This window comes from Nomascus leucogenys, chromosome 9, assembly GCF_006542625.1.
Source record: "Nomascus leucogenys isolate Asia chromosome 9, Asia_NLE_v1, whole genome shotgun sequence".
Lineage (NCBI taxonomy): Eukaryota > Metazoa > Chordata > Mammalia > Primates > Hylobatidae > Nomascus > Nomascus leucogenys.
The window spans coordinates 77,708,161-77,726,315 of record NC_044389.1 but is presented as its reverse complement, the minus strand read 5'-3'; the positions used below and the strand labels follow the sequence as shown (position 1 = coordinate 77,726,315).

General features: G+C 44.2%; 1 protein-coding gene across 1 annotated transcript in view; it reads left to right on the top strand.

The window, feature by feature from the left end:
- UNC5C (unc-5 netrin receptor C) overlaps positions 1-18,155 on the top strand; it is a 400,199-nt gene that overhangs the window by 355,535 nt on the left and 26,509 nt on the right. The window contains exons 11-12 of the mRNA XM_030819147.1: positions 1,313-1,481; positions 5,142-5,375. Coding sequence (XP_030675007.1) covers positions 1,313-1,481; positions 5,142-5,375 — 403 coding nt within the window. The remainder of the gene's footprint in view (positions 1-1,312; positions 1,482-5,141; positions 5,376-18,155) is intronic.

Below are 18,155 nucleotides of genomic sequence, written 5' to 3'. Positions count from 1 at the left end.
AACGAGGACCTGGAAAACAATGACAAGCATCCATATGAAAATGAAGATAGAAACCCAAGGAGAGATCTGGAAACCATGCTATTCCAGCTGAGGTTGGAAACATTGAGGTTGTTTGGTCTGTAATAAAGAAGACTGTAGAGTCATCATAATGATCTCCAAATATATGAAACAGTGTAGCATTGAAAGCAAATCAAGGATACGTACAGAGAAATTTTAGGAAGTCAGGTTGTGCTCATTCTAAGTAAGAATATTTTGTAAATTTGAGTTTATAGTAAACAAGGTTACCTTTTAGCAGTAGTAGAACAATTCTGGATGTGTCTATAGCACTAACTGTATGTCAGCCATGTTGTAGAGGGGTTCTGGCTGGATGGAAGGTGCTGCCCAGTGACTTCCAAGGGACCTTCTAAAATTCTGTGAGTCCATGATTTCAAAAGCTATGCTATTCTGATTGAGTAGTTTGACTATTGTCATTGAGAGGGCAATTATTTTTCATCTCAGCACTAACTAGCACTTAGTTGTGAGACTTGGGGCAATCCACTCAACACCTTTGGAACTATATCTTCACAAATTTACTGATAGACTAGGTTAATTTATCCATTTGCTTGTTGATTACAGTCCTGTTAGGGAAAAGATTAAGGGCAATTTTTATATATAAAAATAAAGAATCTGCATTTTTTAGCTTCTTTCTGCCCAGATTCTCTGAGCATGAACTACACAAGTAAAGAGATCTCATTTTAAGTTGCTGTATAAATATGGTTCTATATTATTTCTAGTCATATTTGAAAGAATGAATCTTCTGTACTAGCCTAAATTATTCCTGAAAATCATTTGGACTAAGTTTAGTTCTAGAGTGTCCTCATTCTGAAATGATTTTTTAAAACTATTTTTCAAGTCAGGTCCTGAAACCACAAAAGTATTTAAAACCCTGTGAGACCAGTGGCAAGAATTATCAGAAAATCTGCTTAGGTAACTTCATAGGGACTCTGTTCATTCTCATTCCATCTTGAAAGTGTCTGTACATACATTTGGAGGAAGCTACCACAGAAAGACCAAGTGTCGGAGGGAAGGGGATCAAAGAGATGCTGGCAAGTTTATTGTTATCATAAAGACTTCCAGTCCTGCAAGATCAAGGTCTTGGTATAGAGGCCATTTAATTCTGTATCACCTATTTCCTCTCCCCAACCCCCTAGAAAAAAAAAAAAAAAAGAATTTCAGGAGAAAACTACTTGACCTGTTTGCATTCAGAACCCAAGTGCATAGTTCATGAATACAATGGAAATGTCACTGAAGCCATTCTCTGCTCTCCTCCTAGGCCACCCATGGATGACTCTCAGACACTTTTGACCCCTGTGGTGAGCTGTGGGCCCCCAGGAGCTCTGCTCACCCGCCCCGTCGTCCTCACTATGCATCACTGCGCAGACCCCAATACCGAGGACTGGAAAATACTGCTCAAGAACCAGGCAGCACAGGGACAGTGGGAGGTGAGCTGCTGTCGGGATAAAGGTGCTATGCAAGAATAATCCACGCAGATAAGCAGGAGCAATTATGGGAGGCCTTTTATTTATCAAGCAAAACATGAGTGGAATTTTAGCTCACCCTCAAAATGAGAGAGAAACAGGCAGGCAGACTAGTTCCCGAGTGTTATATCTTCTGATTGATAGGCACACAGAAAATGATGGTCACTCATTGGATAACTCAGAGGAAAGGTGCACATAAGAGTTGTAGACATGTTCCTTTTGGAATATAGATTATATATATGTCTATATATATATTGTGTATATGTGTGTATATATAATATATACATACATATGTATATGAGGTGGCTCATGCCTGTAATCCCAGCACTTTGGGAGGCCAACGCAGGCCGATCATGAGGTCAGGAGTTTGAGACCAGCCTGGCCAACATGGAGAAATCCCGTCTCTACTAAAAATAGAAAAATTAGCCAGGCTCAGTGGCGGGCGCCTATAATCCCAGGTACTCGGGAGGCTGAGGCAGGAGAACTGCTTAAACCCAGGAGGCAGAGGTTACAGTGAGCCGTGATCGCACCACTGCACTCCAGCCTGGGCAACAAAGTGAGATTCCATCTCAAAAAAAAAAAAAAAAAAGTATAAGTATATGCATATATATGTATATAATTTGCAGGTACAGAAACGTTGCAACTGGATCAGAAAATGTTAGACACTTACTTGCAGACATGTACCTGGGATATAGTTCTTGTGCACTTAACCTTGGAAAACAGAAAGAGTGTGTCTCCAAACCTCCACTAGAAGGAAGAAAATCCACAGCATTCTGGCTCTCTGCGGCTGCTGTCATCATAACTTCTTAAGGACAATGCTTTCAACAAGTCTAGTTCTTTATATTAGAACCCTCCACTTAGCACCTGTATTTTAGTAATATGTTTATCCAAAAATATTCAATAATTTTAAAACTATACTATACATTTATACTTGTATAAAATGTAAAACATATAAAATAGGAAGTTATAATATGCAAAGTATATATTATATGCTTTGTGATTACTTATGATAATTTTTTAGGAAAAAAATTCTTAGAAAAGATACACATGAAGATTCCAGCTCCTAATATTTTAGGAAAATATAGTATTAGATGTAGAAGAGTACCAGAGCATCCCTGGGATTCACTGGGATTTCCTTCCTATGGGCATGTTCTACTCTTGACCATGTCAGGGGATCACTGCTTGCCGAAGCGTACATAATAAATAAATAAATATACTTTACATTGGGTTAGGACCAGATTTAACCAGATCTAACTTGAATTCTATTTAAGCTTTAAATGATGTATCTGAAAAACATCCCCCGTCTTAATCCGAAGTGATCCTCAATTATTTGCATGATTCTCTTCCTATTACCCTATCCATTTCTGGGTTTGAGTAGTAACAATAACAATGACATTAACAGTAAACTGAGTAGATGAGGAAAGTAGAAGAGGACAGTCCTCATGAAAGCCCCCTTGTACTTGTGAGTGACTGGGACGTGGGCATCGTTACTCTTTGGCCATGTCTTCTAGGAAGCTTTCTGTACCATGTCACCACTAGGGGATACCGGAGGCTTTCCTTTGCCCTGGAGAAAGCAGCTGCTTTCCAGGTGTCCTTTTGGGACTGGAATAAACCTGGAGATTCTGAGCTTCTTTCTCTCTTTTCCTTCTTAGAGGCTTCCTCTGGGGCCATAGGTTCAGTAGAAGAAATTGTTTCACTGATGCTATTAAAACACAGCTGTTATTTATAGCTCAGATCATGTTGCAAGGCCTAATAAATAATACCCTAGGTGGCGACCTCTTTCACATCTTTGTGTAGCCCTCTGAACTAAACATATAACAAAGTGTTCATTCACTGTTTCAGCAAATGGTTGTGGGACACTCACCCTGAGCCAGGCCCACTGGAATACTCCTGCCCCTGCAGAGAGACTGACTGACTCTCGTCTCTGACAGTGCAGAGACTGACTCATGCTCACACGTGGATTTCTCCTGCCTGAAATTTTCTTTTAAATTTGAGTTAATTAAAAGTTGGAAGATTTCACATTAAAATCTGAACTTCCAGCCTGTCTTGGAACATGTGAGGCTTTGTCCACACTTGGCCTGCATTCCTGCATAGCAACCGTAGGCCGAAGCCCAGCAGAGGCTGAGCTCTTTAGACAGGCACGCAGTCTGCTTCGCCACAGTCTCCATCATTCCTCCTTGTCTGTGGCCCTGCCTGCTTCACATGCCTCTGCTACCTGGTTGCCCCAGGATGCACTCGGAATCCCAACCCTTGGTTTTTGCATCCCATATGTGCTCTTTCAGCGGATATATTCTGTGGCCTGAACCATATAGATGAATCAAACTTGGTTGAATTAGTAACTATTTTTTTAAAATAAAAATCATCACTTCCATTTATTTTTATTTCTTGCTAAATGTTTTCAATGTCTGAAAGAGTAGACTGTTTAATGACACATAAAAACCCATCTCTTTAGACTGAAAATTTCACTGACTTGTCTCCTTCAATTTAGCTTCCAGCTTTACTCCCAGCTGCTGCCTTTAGAATTTCCCTGAGCTCCTTCTTGTGAGCTCACACACCATCCCAGCCCACCCTGCCCTCATCCCAGCTCCCTGACACCAAGTACCATGTCCTTGGCCCCTGGTCATCTAGGACTTGAGACAGCTGCCTGCTTGGCCAATCCTCTGCTAGTCATCAGTCATCAGATGACGACTCAGGTACAACTGCTCACATGATCTAGGTTGAGTGTTTTCCGTTTAAACCTTTTTTGCAGCAAAATCCTGCTTTCACATACACACACACACACACACACAATATGAAATCCTAAATATATAAAACATGTTAAAAAGTTGTGGCTGGGCGTGGTGGCTCACACCTGTAATCCCAGCGCTTTGGGAGGCCAAGGCAAGTGGGTCGCTTGAGCTCAGGAGTTTGAGGCCAGCCTGGCAACATGGTGAAACCCCATCTCTACCAAAAAAAATTAGCTAGGTGTGGTTGCACACACCTGTGGTCCCAGCTACTTGGGATGCTGAGGTTGGGGGATCGCTTGGGCCTGGGGGACAGAGGTTGCAGTGGGCTGAGATCTTGCCACTGAACTCCAGCCTTGGCAATAGAGTGAGACCCTGTTTCAATTAATAAATTAAATAAATAAAAGAAGTATACTGACCCAACAACAACAAAAAAAAGTAACAGAGAAATGTATCTTACGTGTCATGGAATTTGCCAGGTCTTGCTTTTCTTAGAATCTGACAGCCAAGATTACTTGGAAAAAGCAGTGTATTTCTTTAGGAAGAAACTGTCAGGTGAGTTTTGAAAGAACATAGTAGAATTGCATATTAATATATTATTGCCCAGTTCCTTAATTTATCTAATTCTTTTCACACGTACAGATTTTTGGGAAAATGTAGATTCTTAGAAGATCAAAAAATGCAAACTGAAGGACATCTAAATAAAGAATATTCTCAGTGTAAAGACAGTGGTAGAAAGAGATACAACGATGAAGAACTCAAGTAGACAGATTATAAAACCTGAGAGAGAAAAAAGACCAAGTAAAGGATAGGTCCTACTCTACCCACCATTCACCACCATCATGGTGACTGGCATGTGTCCTGGGTGGCTTAGCCATGGCCCTTCCCTCTTGTCCCCCAGGATGTGGTGGTGGTCGGGGAGGAAAACTTCACCACCCCCTGCTACATTCAGCTGGATGCAGAGGCCTGCCACATCCTCACAGAGAACCTCAGCACCTACGCCCTGGTAGGACATTCCACCACCAAAGCGGCTGCAAAGCGCCTCAAGCTGGTCATCTTTGGGCCCCTGTGCTGCTCCTCGCTGGAGTACAGCATCCGAGTCTACTGTCTGGATGACACCCAGGATGCCTTGAAGGTAAGTGCCTCCCACCTAGCCTGCCCTCTTCACCTCCACCTGGAAGCCAAGGTCTTGCACGGCTGTGCGCGCTTAGAGACGTGGCTGTGTGTGTGCACCCAAGTGTGTGGACACATGTGTTTGGCCCCAAATGATGCAGTTAAAAAAGATAGACATTTCTCTGAGGCCATGCTGATATATGAGCTGTTTACACTGATTCCTCCCAAGGGCTACTTTGTTTACCTTCCTTGATTTCTTTTAATGAAAAATTTAGAAGAATTTGGCAACGAGACCCGTGGATGGTAAATAATCTGCTTCCATGTTTATCTCAGCTGCGTTCTTCCTATAAAAGGAATTGGCATAATTGCTCACACTGTATGTTCCTCTGGTGTGCTGCTTCATTTATATGCTTTCCCATTCTTTTTATGAGGGCTGTGAGGGAGCGGGTTAGCATTTGACAACAGGCTGCTGCTTTGCAGAATAAATGGGCTTAATTCCTGGTGTGATTATTGCCATTCATTTTATCCCATTCGAAGCTTTAAGGGATATAGTAAGTGCCTTTGAAGAACTTATGATATGGAAGGAGGAATAAAAGAAGTATGCCAAGGTTGAGGAGGTAAGTCAGAGGGTGAGAAATGCCACAGTGGCTGACATGCAAAGTGCTATATGGGAGCTCAGGAGACAGAGGCATCATTACTTTGAGGAAATCTGAAAAGGAGCTAATATTTGATGATCGGCCCTAATGGAGGATTGGGTTTTGACCAGCAATAGTGGAGGGAAAAATACAAGATTTCTAAGTAGAGGGAACAGCGTGAATAAACACAGAAGCAAACAATAAAGACCCTCGGCAGGGTGCGGTGGCTCATGCCTGTAATCCTAGCACTTTGGGAGGCCGAGGCGGGTGGATCACGAGGTCAGGAGATCAAGACCATCCTGGCTAACACGGTGAAACCCCGTCTCTACTAAAAATACAAAAAAATTAGCCAGGCGTGGTGGCGAGCACCTGTAGTCCCAGCTACTCAGGAGGCTGAGGCGGGAGAATGGCGTGAACCCGGGAGGCAGAGGTTGCAGTGAGCCGAAATCGCCCCACTGCACTCCAGCCTAGGTGACAGAGTGAAACTCCATCTAAAAAAAAAAGAAGACTCTCTGCAGGCATATTATTTCTGGTAAGCCTAGAATAATAGATAGGAATTTTGTCTAGATGGACCTTCACGGCCAGAGAGAGGAGTTGAGATTCAGTTATTGACTTAATGGAGATTGGAGAGGTTTAAACAGAAAAAAGGCATGATTGAAAATACATGTTAGAAGTATCAGCCTGACTTCAGTGAAAAGGTGAGTGAAAGTATGCAGGAACGTGTGATGGAGCTGAATGATGACAGGGGAGTGTGATGAAGAGAAAAAGCCTAAACAGTCCTGTTCAAGCGGCCTTTCGAGAATCCCATGACGAGTGCTCAATGGATGGGGCAGAAGGTCAAGTTCCTGCCTCTAAGTCATAGAAGCAAACTCAGGGGTCAGGAGGCCTTGGGGTGCAGAGATGGTGCCTTAGTTTGGACAGCTCTGACAAAGTACCACCCACTGAGTGGCTTAAACAACAAACATTTGTTTCTCACAGTTCCAACCCAGATTTCCAGTGTGGAAGCTGAAAATCTGAGATCAAGGTGCCAGCATGGGTGGGCTCTGGTGAGGAACTGCTGACATTCTGCTGTGTCCTCATGTGGTGGAGAGCTGGGGAGAGAGCTCTCTGGGATCTGTCTTACAAGGCTACTAATCCCATTCCTAAGGGCACCACCCTTATGACCTAATCACCTCCCAAAGGCCTCACCTCCTAATATTATCACACTGGGGGTTAGGATTACAATATATGAATTTGGAGGGGACACAGATACCAGTCCATAACAGTGACAGTGCCTTTTCTTTCAGAATACTGAATTAGAGGTATAAAAGATGCCCAAGGCACAGTTAGAAATACGGATATGGTTCTCTGAACAGAGAGCAGATTTTGAAATAGAGATTCAGAAACCAACTATGTTATGTTGATAATTGTTATCCACAGTGGTCAGGGAGAATATCGAGAGAGAGTAGAGGGAGAAGATAATCATAAAAATAATCAACATGACCGAGAGCTTCTATATGTTTGGCAAAATTCTAAATATTTTATATTAACTCATTTAATCTTCATTTTATCTATAAGGCACCATTATCTCCACTTTATAGATGTATCATCCAAGGCACAGAAAGTTTAAGTAAGTTGCTCTAGGTCACACAGCTGTTAAGTGGAGAAAGCAGGCTTCATGCCCAGGCAACTGGCTGCAGCCTGGCTGTTCTGCCCCTAAGTGAAGTTGCTTGAAGACCTATACCCTAGAGCCTGGGGACCAAGGAAAGCCCTAGCTTTGCAGGGGAGGAGGAAGGGCAGCCAGCAAAGGAGCTAAAGAAGGATAAGCAGCCGGATTAGGAATGGAAATGGAAGAAAAATGAGTCAAGGAAGCCAAGGAAAGAAAGTTTTTCTGAATATCAGGGTATTTCCATCTGGAGCTTCCGTTCAGAGAGTAGTACTTGGTTATGAACACTGAGCGTTCCAGGATAAGTCCACTGGGAAGCAGGCTCCAGGGGAAAAGACTGTGGAGGGCACGAGAGGAAACAGGAAGGTGAGCTAGGAGCCTGTTGCCATCATCTGTTCACCGTGATAGATTTGGCTAGCATGGTCTTGGGGAAGGGATGAGGCTTCCTGGGTCAGTGCATATAATTTTGATAGTCGAGCCTGTAGGATTTTCTGATGTTGAATAAAAGTTGTGAACACACAGCTCTAATGTAAAGCTTAAGGCTTTTTTTTATATTCCTTGCAAATATGATATATCCAAAGCACTGTCAAGATAGGAATCATGCTAGGTTTAAATTAGGGAAAATGGTATCTGTAGGGGAGCCATGGGGTCTGATTAAGGCAAATCTTTTCAACAGTTCCAAGAAAATCATTGCAAAAGCATACCATAGAGGACCTACATCATATTTGAAGTATTTGATTTACATATTTTATATTCACACACATAGTTCTCTCCTCAGGCACCTTGTTTTCCCAACAAACACACACAAATACATGCAAAAATAGAATATTTTATAAAAATAATTCTGATTATTATAATTAGTGAACACAAGATGCAAATGGTCAATAGTGAGAAAGAGTGATGAACAGGTTTAAGCAGCAAAAACAACTCAAGAGCAGTTTGTATCATGGTCAGTGCTTTCTAAATAAGACATTTATAAATTCTCAGCATCTGGGGATCTAGCACTTAGCCTGAAACAAACATGAATAATGGATGAGGCTTTCTTGCACCTCATGGCCTTTTAATAATGCAGAAATACCAAAATCCTAGTTATAAGTAAACGGCCTCTCCAACATACCGAAGAGACAATTATTTCAGTCACGCCGTCTTTTCCTCACACCCACGCTTGAATTGGAAATTTGGGGCTGATTAGCTCAAAAAGCCCTTTATTACTAAAACTCTGCCTTGTTGGCACCCTGCTAATGTCCCCACCATACTCTCTCCCATCTCACTACTTCTCTAACCACAGTTGCCCAGAAATACTTCCTCTTGCAACACCCCTCCCGAAGGCCTCCTCCTCCTTCAGGCCTGCCCCCATCCTGACTCACGCTCGTGCTCTTCCAAAATCAGGAATTCTCAGCGCACAGAGGAAGCAGGTGGAAGCTTTTATAAAAACCCACTCCAGGGTCTCACTTCCACAGGTTCTGATCTAATTGGTCTGGGTATTGGGGCATTTTATTTTCTTAATACTCCCTGGGTTATTCTATTGTGCCACCAAAGTTAAGAGCTATTATCCTTAACACTTTCCCAAATCTTTTTGGAACTTTAATTCTACTAAGAACAAACTTTCCTAGAACCTCACGTCATTCCCTTCCCCATTCCTCCACCTGCTCTCATTAACTGCCAGTGGATCTTCCTGGTAACACCTCAAAATGCCTCCAGTGAAGACTGTATCCCTAACAAACCCCAAGGCCAAGAGGAAATGTGCCAGTACTTCTCATACCCCATGACCCTTTCTGGGGTATCTCTTCACTGCCCCGGCTGGATGGTTCTGCTGCTACTCATGCCCACTTCAGTTCCTTTGCACAGAGCTCTGTGGATCCTGCCCTACCAGTACTTGCCTTGTGGTCTGTCTTTCCATCCATTTTATTCCCATCATTCTCTCAAATTCAGTGTCATAACTTAAATCACAGTCTCTCTGCCCAAACTTATTCTAGTAACCTTCACATCATCTTACATTATCTATTCACTGGTATAGATGTGCTCTGGATTTCATCTTCATTAGCAACTGCTCCACTGCCAAGATCGCCACCTGTCAAACTCCCCCTTTCTGACCACAACCATCTGACCTTTCATCTCTCTCTCCCACAAGATGCGTGGAAGCTACCCTTTGTTCTTAAGGACAGGCTCCCTCACCAGGCACAGTGACTCATGCCTGTAATCCCAGCACTTTGGGAGGCCAAGGCAGGTGGATCACCTGAGGTCAGGAGTTCAAGACCAGCCTGGCCAACATGGTGAAACCCCATCTCTACTAAAAATGCAAAAATTAGCTGGGTGCGGTGGTGTGCCCCTATAATCACAGCTACTGAGGAGGCTGAGGTGGGAGAGTTGCTTGAACCTGGGAGGCAGAGGCTGCAGTGAGCAGAGATCACACCACGGCACTCCAGCCTGGGTGGCAGAGCGAGACCTCATCTCTAAAAAAAAAAAAAAAAAACAAGGAGAGGCTCCCTCAACCTGCTGCAGTTTCCCCGTCCAAAAACCCTCCCCTGCTCTTACCCGTATCTGCAGCAAACTCACTTCCACACTGAATTCTCTCGTCATTATGAGCTGCTGCAGGCTTTTCTAATTTATAACCAAGGATACCCTCCACTGAACAAGCCCACTACTTCTACTTGCAGGTTGATGAGTTGCTATGAAAAATCATACATTTCTGATTGGGTCTATTATACTCTCAAGATACCTGTTCTAAGGGATGCCTTCCCTGCTTCTCCGTAATCCTTTTATTTAGCTCTTCTTGACTTACCCGATTCCCACGGCAGTTCTTCCAGGTATCTTCTGCTCTCAGGAAGTCCCTGGCCGTTTTAAAGCCTGCATCTTGCCTAGCAGTGACCTAACCACTCAATGAAAGCTCCCCAAGCTGCAGTCCTCTACCCTCCAAACCTTTCACTTCAGCCTCTTACTTCATCTGACTCTGATGAAAAGGATCTCTGCTTCCTTGTTTGTGCTTTAATCCAATTCCTGACCACCTCCATCTTCAGCATAGCAAATGATGCCTGAGGCTGCATTTACCAGCATTTGATATTTTCGTATAGTACCTGCTATGTGCTGGGGATTCTTCACAAATTGCAGAAAAATCCACAGAAATGCTGGACTAGGGCAGAGATAGAGGCCCAGCGGAGTACTTATTCTCAGGGAATGAGTCCAGGAGAGCTATTGCAAAAAGACTGCCCCAATGTCTAGAGCTGTGTATTTCAAGAATATGAATTATAACTTTTTATTATTATTATATGAGGTTATATTATCCATGTGGATAGATAATACATTATATTATATGTAATTATATATATTAATATATAAGAATATATTATATCGATATATAATTACATATAATATATAAATATATATTATATATTACATAAATATATATTTGTACATTTATTTATATTATCCATCTGGATGGATAATATACTCAGTCTTAAGCAACTGTGATGCATTTTTTCTTCTCCCTACTCACCTCTTTGAGCTTGGCAGCTTTTGTAACAATTTTCCAGAGTTTTGTTAAAGCCTTGGGGCAAAAATGGTCACCTGAAACTTAAAAGCTGCGTTTAGCAATTTGAAAGCACTGATACAGAATTAGCATGTTGGCAGTGACTACCAGAGCAAAAGTCAAGGCTGATGGGCAACAGTGGAATTATTTTATACCTTTCAGGAGGGCTTTTTCCTGTGCATATGCTTGAAGGACCACTGGGAACAATGCTCTAGTTGTGTTCACATAAAAGGATAAAGATGCTAAGAATTGTGAGAATAGTTTGGAATCAATTTAAATAGAGAGGTCAAGTCTATTGAAAAGGTTGAGTTTGGTATATCAGAGCTTTTCTTTTTCCCCCCGTCTTCAGGTGATTAATGAAAAAGGTGTTTTCCTTTCATTATTTGAAAAGACTTAAATCCTAGTAGAAATAGACCAGCAATTAACCAAGAGCAAGGTGATATTTGAAGTAAGTTTAAAAACACCCAGAGAGAAACATACGTCTATGTGGAAAGAAGTCATTTCTGTCCCAGTGTCCAAAGGGTACAATACATGAGGGTCTCTTTTTGGAATAAAGGGTTTTATACTAAACTCTGAGATTCAGAACCTAAAAAAGGAGTTATTTTCATACATTATGGGCAGTGTATGATATATATTGAATTTCTGACGAATGTATATGTGATATAATCCAAATAATGTGTATTAACATAACCTGGCTTTTTTTTTTTTTTTGATGGACTCATTGGGCATGGAGAAGACCTTCCCTGGATAAATTTCATGTGCCCTAATCCCAACTGTAATACAGTAACTCTGTGAAAGATTGTATTATGTGAAAAGAGAAGAGAAGAATGAAAGAAATACTGGAAGGTGAAGAGAGAGAAAGGAGGTTGGCGGAAGTCTAGTTGAGAATTGTGTGATGCTCACATTCTTGGGCCACAGTCATGGACAGTCAGACGTGGCTTGTTACAGGGGGAAGGTGGTTATATTTTTATCCTGCTACCTGTCACCTTCCTCACTGCTGTCTTCCTGGTGTCTCCTCCATGGCAAGCTGTGACCTTACCGAACTCTGAACTCCTCACGCTTGCCTCTTCTAGGTCTTCTAAGGCTGATCTTCCCTGGAATTATCCTAGTATCCATACCTATTCTTATAGTTCCCACAAACAACCTCAAAACTAGCCTTACCTGTATACTTTCAGGATCCTGGCTTCTGGAGTTAAACTAATATATTCACATGTGCAACATGTGTGTTAGACACCAACAACAAAACGTGTGTTAAAGGTTCCTAGTGCATCATTGCTGCTGTGTGTGTGGGAGGGAGCGTGGTACAGCAGGGAAGCTCGACTGCTGTGACTGGCTCTGCCACTTATCAGCTTGGTGGCCCTGGTCACTGAATTTGACCTCTTAGGACAGTAATTTGGTCTGCATCAAGGACTCTTGGAAGTTCTAAGGAGACCAAAGTTATTAAATCTCCTGGCACAAAATAGACACCAGACACTGTTCGCCATGCGTAGGTGGGCATTTAGACTACAGTGGCATTTTGAGATTAATGCCTTGAGGAAGATATTAAATCTAACTGGAATCTAACTGTGGGGTGAGTTTCAGGTTTGGTAGCAGTCTGATTCGTTAGACATTTAGTCACAGGGATCTTTTTGTTGCCTCTAAATTTACCCCATTTTTATCATCTTCTTATGAAATCTGGCCCTGGATCTATCATCTATCTTAGAAATGACTTGCCATGTTGAACTTACTTTTTGAAAGAGAGAGAACAGAAAGAAAACAGAAGCTGTGGTATGCAGAATAACACCCCTGCCCCCACCCAAGGATGTTTACATGTTAATATTCAAAACCTGTGAGTATTTTACCTTACATGGCAAAAGAGTCTTTGCAGATATGATTGTGTGATTTGAGGAGATTATCCTGGACCATCTGGGTGAGTCCAGTCTAATTACATGGTTTTGAAGGTGGAGAACTTTTTCCAGCTATGGTCAGAAAGGGATATGACTGTGGAAAAAGGCTCAGAGAAATGTGTCATTGTTGGATTTGAAGACTGCGGAAGGGGACCGTGAGCCAAAGAATGTGAGAAACCTCTGGAAGGTGGAGAAGACCCAGTACAGATTCTCCTCTTGGGGCTCTGGAAAGGAGGGCAGCCCCACTGACACACCTTGATTTTCACTCAACGAGAACTGTGTTAGACTCCCGCCTTCCAGAACTGTAAGATAATCAGTTTGTGTTATTTTTTAAGTCACTATGTTAGTGGTGATTTCTTATGGCAGCAGTAGAAAACTAATATAGAAGTTTAAAAATAATGTGTTAACAGGAGAAAAGAAACACAAGATGACTTCAAAAGTCCTAGAAAAACCTACGAAGTCCTGTTCCTAATACATAGATGTGAGAGAGAACTGTTGCCCTAAGAGCATGCCCAGAGGGAGACAAGTGACACGCTGTTTGCCTGAGCACCACCCCTTGGCATTTGGCTTTAAAAGTGTCACAAACTGCCCTGACTGTGCAGGCTGGAAGTGGCAGCTCAGACCAAGCATCCGTGGCCACAGCAGCTGTGGGAACAGCAGGCAGAGCCCTAGAAACGAAGCAACTTGACGGGGAGATGTTTGCAGATGGGCACCAGAGTCCAGCCTTGTTATTATTAGGGAAGAAGCAAGGCAGACAAACTCAGGGGGAGAGCAGAGCACCCTGGCGTGAACACAGGAAGGGAAAGGAGCAAAGCCAGGCCAGGCGCCAGGGATGGCGACCCGAGCAGGTGGGAGAGGCCAGGCTGACAGTCAGATGTTCTCCACTGCCCAGCTCAGCAGTCTGAGGCCTGCAAGCCGGAGAGGAGGGGACAGAGCGTGGGGGGCTGAGAGCAGCGTCGCTGAAAAGCTGGCAGGGAACAGGAGAGAAGGACGGCCGCTCTTTTTGGCCTCTGCTTCAGTGGAGTACAGGCCCCCACAGCTGTGACAGAGACAGCAGTGACAGCCACCATCGCAAAGACACAGATTTCTCAGCCCCATATGACAAGGGCAGGTTTTTGACACAGGATTAAAGAATGAACAGAAGAAAGGCAGGTTCCATGAAATCTGATGGCAGATGTGATTTTTTTTTAAACACCAGCCAGCACAGTCATTGAGGGCTGGCCTTTTGAAGTTTCATATGAGTGGCATGCTGCACATTTGCTGGTCTGTTCTTTGTGTCTGTGTCCCAGAATCAGGGTGAAGGTGGGGCACCGCTGCAGTACAACTCAGCCTCCTGTGCCAGCTCCAGCATGGAGAGCAGTTCTATCTCCAGGAGCCAGAAAGCTGAACCAAACCAAAAGAATAGCCAGAGTGCGAGGCTGGCCGCTGCTTCGCTTCCTGCCTTCTGTGCTGTCCTCTCCATGTAGTGATCTCAGCGACTTTCCCTCAGTTGCTACCTCCACCTGCTCACGCTCCTGCTGCTGATGCCTGGCCTCGCGGCAGCAGTAAATCCAGCCAATGCATGGTTTTGTGTTTCTCTCAAACATGAAGACTGCCTGGAGAAATAACATCCAGAAACAATATAAAGAAAGAAGCTAGCAGAGTGAAACACAGCCTGGATTTCACCGCCTTCCAGCCTTCCCTTCAAGAGAGATTTCAGTGGGTTATATGAGACTTAATTTTAATCATTTCTTTCATCCTTTCTGTAGCCTGTATGGTTTCTAAAAAGGGAAAGAAAAGAATGACAGAAAAGTAGTTGGAGAGAAAACAAGAGAGAGGCAGAGAGGGAGAGAAAGAAGCTATGGATCATATAATCCACAAATAGCATAATTGCCCCTTGAAAAAGTGGAAGGCATAACACATGCCTTGAGGAAGAAGGTGGTGCAATTTTGGGGCACTGGAGTAAGAGAGGGGCAAGTTGTTATGCAGGGCAAGGGTGAGCAGAGGAAGAGGTGAGCAGAGAAGTAGGGTGAGCAGGGGAGGAGGTGAGCATGGGAGGAAGATTAGCAGGGGAGGAGGGGAGGAAGTGCGCAGGGGAGGAAGGTGAGCAAAGGAGGAGGTGAGCAGGGGAAGAGGGTGAGCAGAGGAAGTGAGCAGAGGAGGAAGGTGAACAGAAGAGGTGAGCAGGAGAGGAGGATTAGCAGGGGAGGAGGGGAGGAGGTGAGCAGGGGAGGAGGGGGAGCAGGAGAGGAGGGGAGCGGGGGGAGGAGGTGAGCAGGAGAGGAGGTGGGCGGGGGGAAGGGTGAACAGGGAGGTGAGAAAGGGAGGAGGGTGAGCGGGGAGGAGGTGAGCACGGGAGGAGGGTGAGCAGAGGAGAAAGGTGAGCAGAAGAGGTGAGCAGGGGAGGGAAAGGTGGCAGGAGGAGGAGGAGGATGTGAGAAAGGGAGGAGGTGAGCAGGGACGGAGGGTGAGCAGGGGAGGAGGTGATTGGGGAGGAGAGTGAACAGAGGAGGTGGTGAACACAGGAGCAGGTGAGCATGGGAGCAGGAGAGGAGTGCGAGCAGGGGAGGAGGGAGAGCAGGGGAGAAAGGTGAATAGAGGAGGAGGATGAGCACAAAGTGGGGTTGGTGGGGAGGGTGAGCAGAGGGTGTAGGCAACAAAGCCAGGGTCCGGAGCACTAGCCCACCAGACCTGCTGTGGGACCCCAGCACCTCACAATTTTTGGCACAAAATCACCACTTTGCAGGGCTCTGTAACCCAGCTTCAGCCTGGACCCTGGGGGCAGACTTGTCATACTCATAGATGTACTTCAAAGCATCCAAGTATATGCCACTCTATTGCCTGGGGGCTCCCAGTGAGCAATAGCTGTGAGCCTGATACTTAATGGAAATTTGCCCAGGCATGGAAGGAACAGGCGGAGAGAGAACAAGAGAAGCAGATGAGGCAGATGAAATCTAACCCGGACATAATGCAGAGTGGGAAACTCGGGGGCTGGACAGACCAGAGTGGAGGAGTGGCTTGGCTCGCAGATGTATCCTCCCTCCTGCCTCTCTGTCAGGCCTTAACGAGGGGAGGTCCTCTCATCTAAGAGCCTGGGAGCATTCTGGGTACAGGCCAGAGGTGCCTCCTTTGTGCACACAAGCCTTTAAAACAGCCTGGATTTATTGTGGCTCTTAAGTGGCCCAGGCTAATGGCTTGGCATGGATAATGTCTTGGTTTAATTGGTTATTGTGAAAGCTGCTTGTTTGTACTGTGGAATCTCTTGTCCCTGCCTTTGGAGCAATCCCTCACAGGCTCCCTGAATCAATACAGCCCTCACTCTGGGCCGGCCAGTCTGCTTTGGAGGCAGCGCCCGCAGTGGGGAAAGAGGCCCTCCTACAGGATTGCTGAGATCCCTGGCGGACGCTGGGCTGTGAGGCAGATGGCCTGCTTCTGGTGGCCCTGATGGTTCGTGTGTGTAGATGTACATGGGCTACAGACACATTTATTGATGACCTACTCTTGAGGGTGTCTTTGCAAGGAAAAGTTAGAGGGGTGCAGATTGTACAAGCGGGGCTGGGCACAGTGGCTCATGCCTGTAATCCCAGCACTTTGGGAAGCTGAAGTGGGAAGTTTGCTTGAGTGCAAGAGTTCAAGGAGTAACAAGGCAAGACTTTGTCCCTACAAAAAAAAATTTTTTTTATTATACTTTAAGTTCTAGGGTACATGTGCACAACGTACAGGTTCGTTACATATGTATTCATGTGCCATGTTGGTGTGCTGCACCCATTAACTCTTCATTTACATTATCCCTCCCCCTCCCCCCACCCCACGGCAGGCCCCGGTGTGTGATGTTCCCCTTCCTGTGTCGAAGTGTTCTCATTGTTCAATTCCCACCTATGAGTGAGAACATGCAGTGTTTGGTTTTTTGTTCTTGCAATAGTTTGCTGAGAATGATGGTTTCCAGCTTCATCCATGTCCCTACAGAGGACATGAACTCATCATTTTTTATGGCTGCATAGTATTCCATGGTGTATATGTGCCACATTTTCTTAATCTAGTCTATCACTGATGGACATTTGGGTTGGTTCCAAGTCTTTACTATTGTGAATAGTGCCACAATGAACATACAGGTGCATATGTCTTTATAGCAGCATGATTTACAATCCTTTGGGTATATACCCAGTAATGGGATGGCTGGGTCAAATGGTATTTCTAGTTCTAGATCCTTGAGGAATCGCCACACTGTCTTCCACAATGGCTGAACTAGTTTACAGTCCCACCAACAGTGTAAAAGTGTTCCTATTTCTCCACATCCTCTCCAGAACCTATTGTTTCCTGACTTTTTAATGATTGCCATTCTAACTGGTGTGAGATGGTATCTCACTGTGGTTTTGATTTGTATTTCTCTGATGGCCAGTGATAATGAGCATTTTTTCATGTGTCTGTTGGCTGCATAAATGTCTTCTTTTGAGAAGTGTCTGTTCATATCCTTTGCCCACTTTTTGATGGGGTTTTTTTTTCTTGTAAATTTGTTTGAGTTCTTTGTAGATTCTGGATATTAGCCCTTTGTCAGATGAGTAGATTGCAAACAGTGTAGGTTGCCTGTTCACTCTGATGGTAGTTTCTTTTGCTGTGCAGAAGCTCTTTAGTTTAATTAGATCCCATTTGTCAATTTTGGCTTTTGTTGCCATTGCTTTAAAAGCAGCCAGGTGCAATGGCATGAGCCTGTAGTCCCAGCTACTTGGGAGGCTGAGGTGGGAGGACTGTTTAGGCACAGAGGTCGAGGCTGCAGTGAGCTATGATCATGCCACTGCACTCCAGCCTGGGCTACAGAGCCAGAAAGAAGGTCTCTAAAAATATTTTGAAAAAAAGAACTGTAAAAGGAAGTCAGAAACTGTCTCCCTTCTCACAGAAGCAAAGCAAGCTCATCAAAGCAACAGGTGGATTCACCTAGAGCCAGACTAGGCCACTGAGGTGGGGGAACTCCCAGTAGAAAGGACAACTTCTGCAAAGGAAGCTGACATTCAGGTTTCTGAGAACAAAGAGGCCAGATAATCCACATCCTTACTATAGCATTTCTTTCCAGGGTCACGATATTTCTCTTAAGTCTTCCCAAATCTTTTGACCTTAAATATATTTTGTTCATATT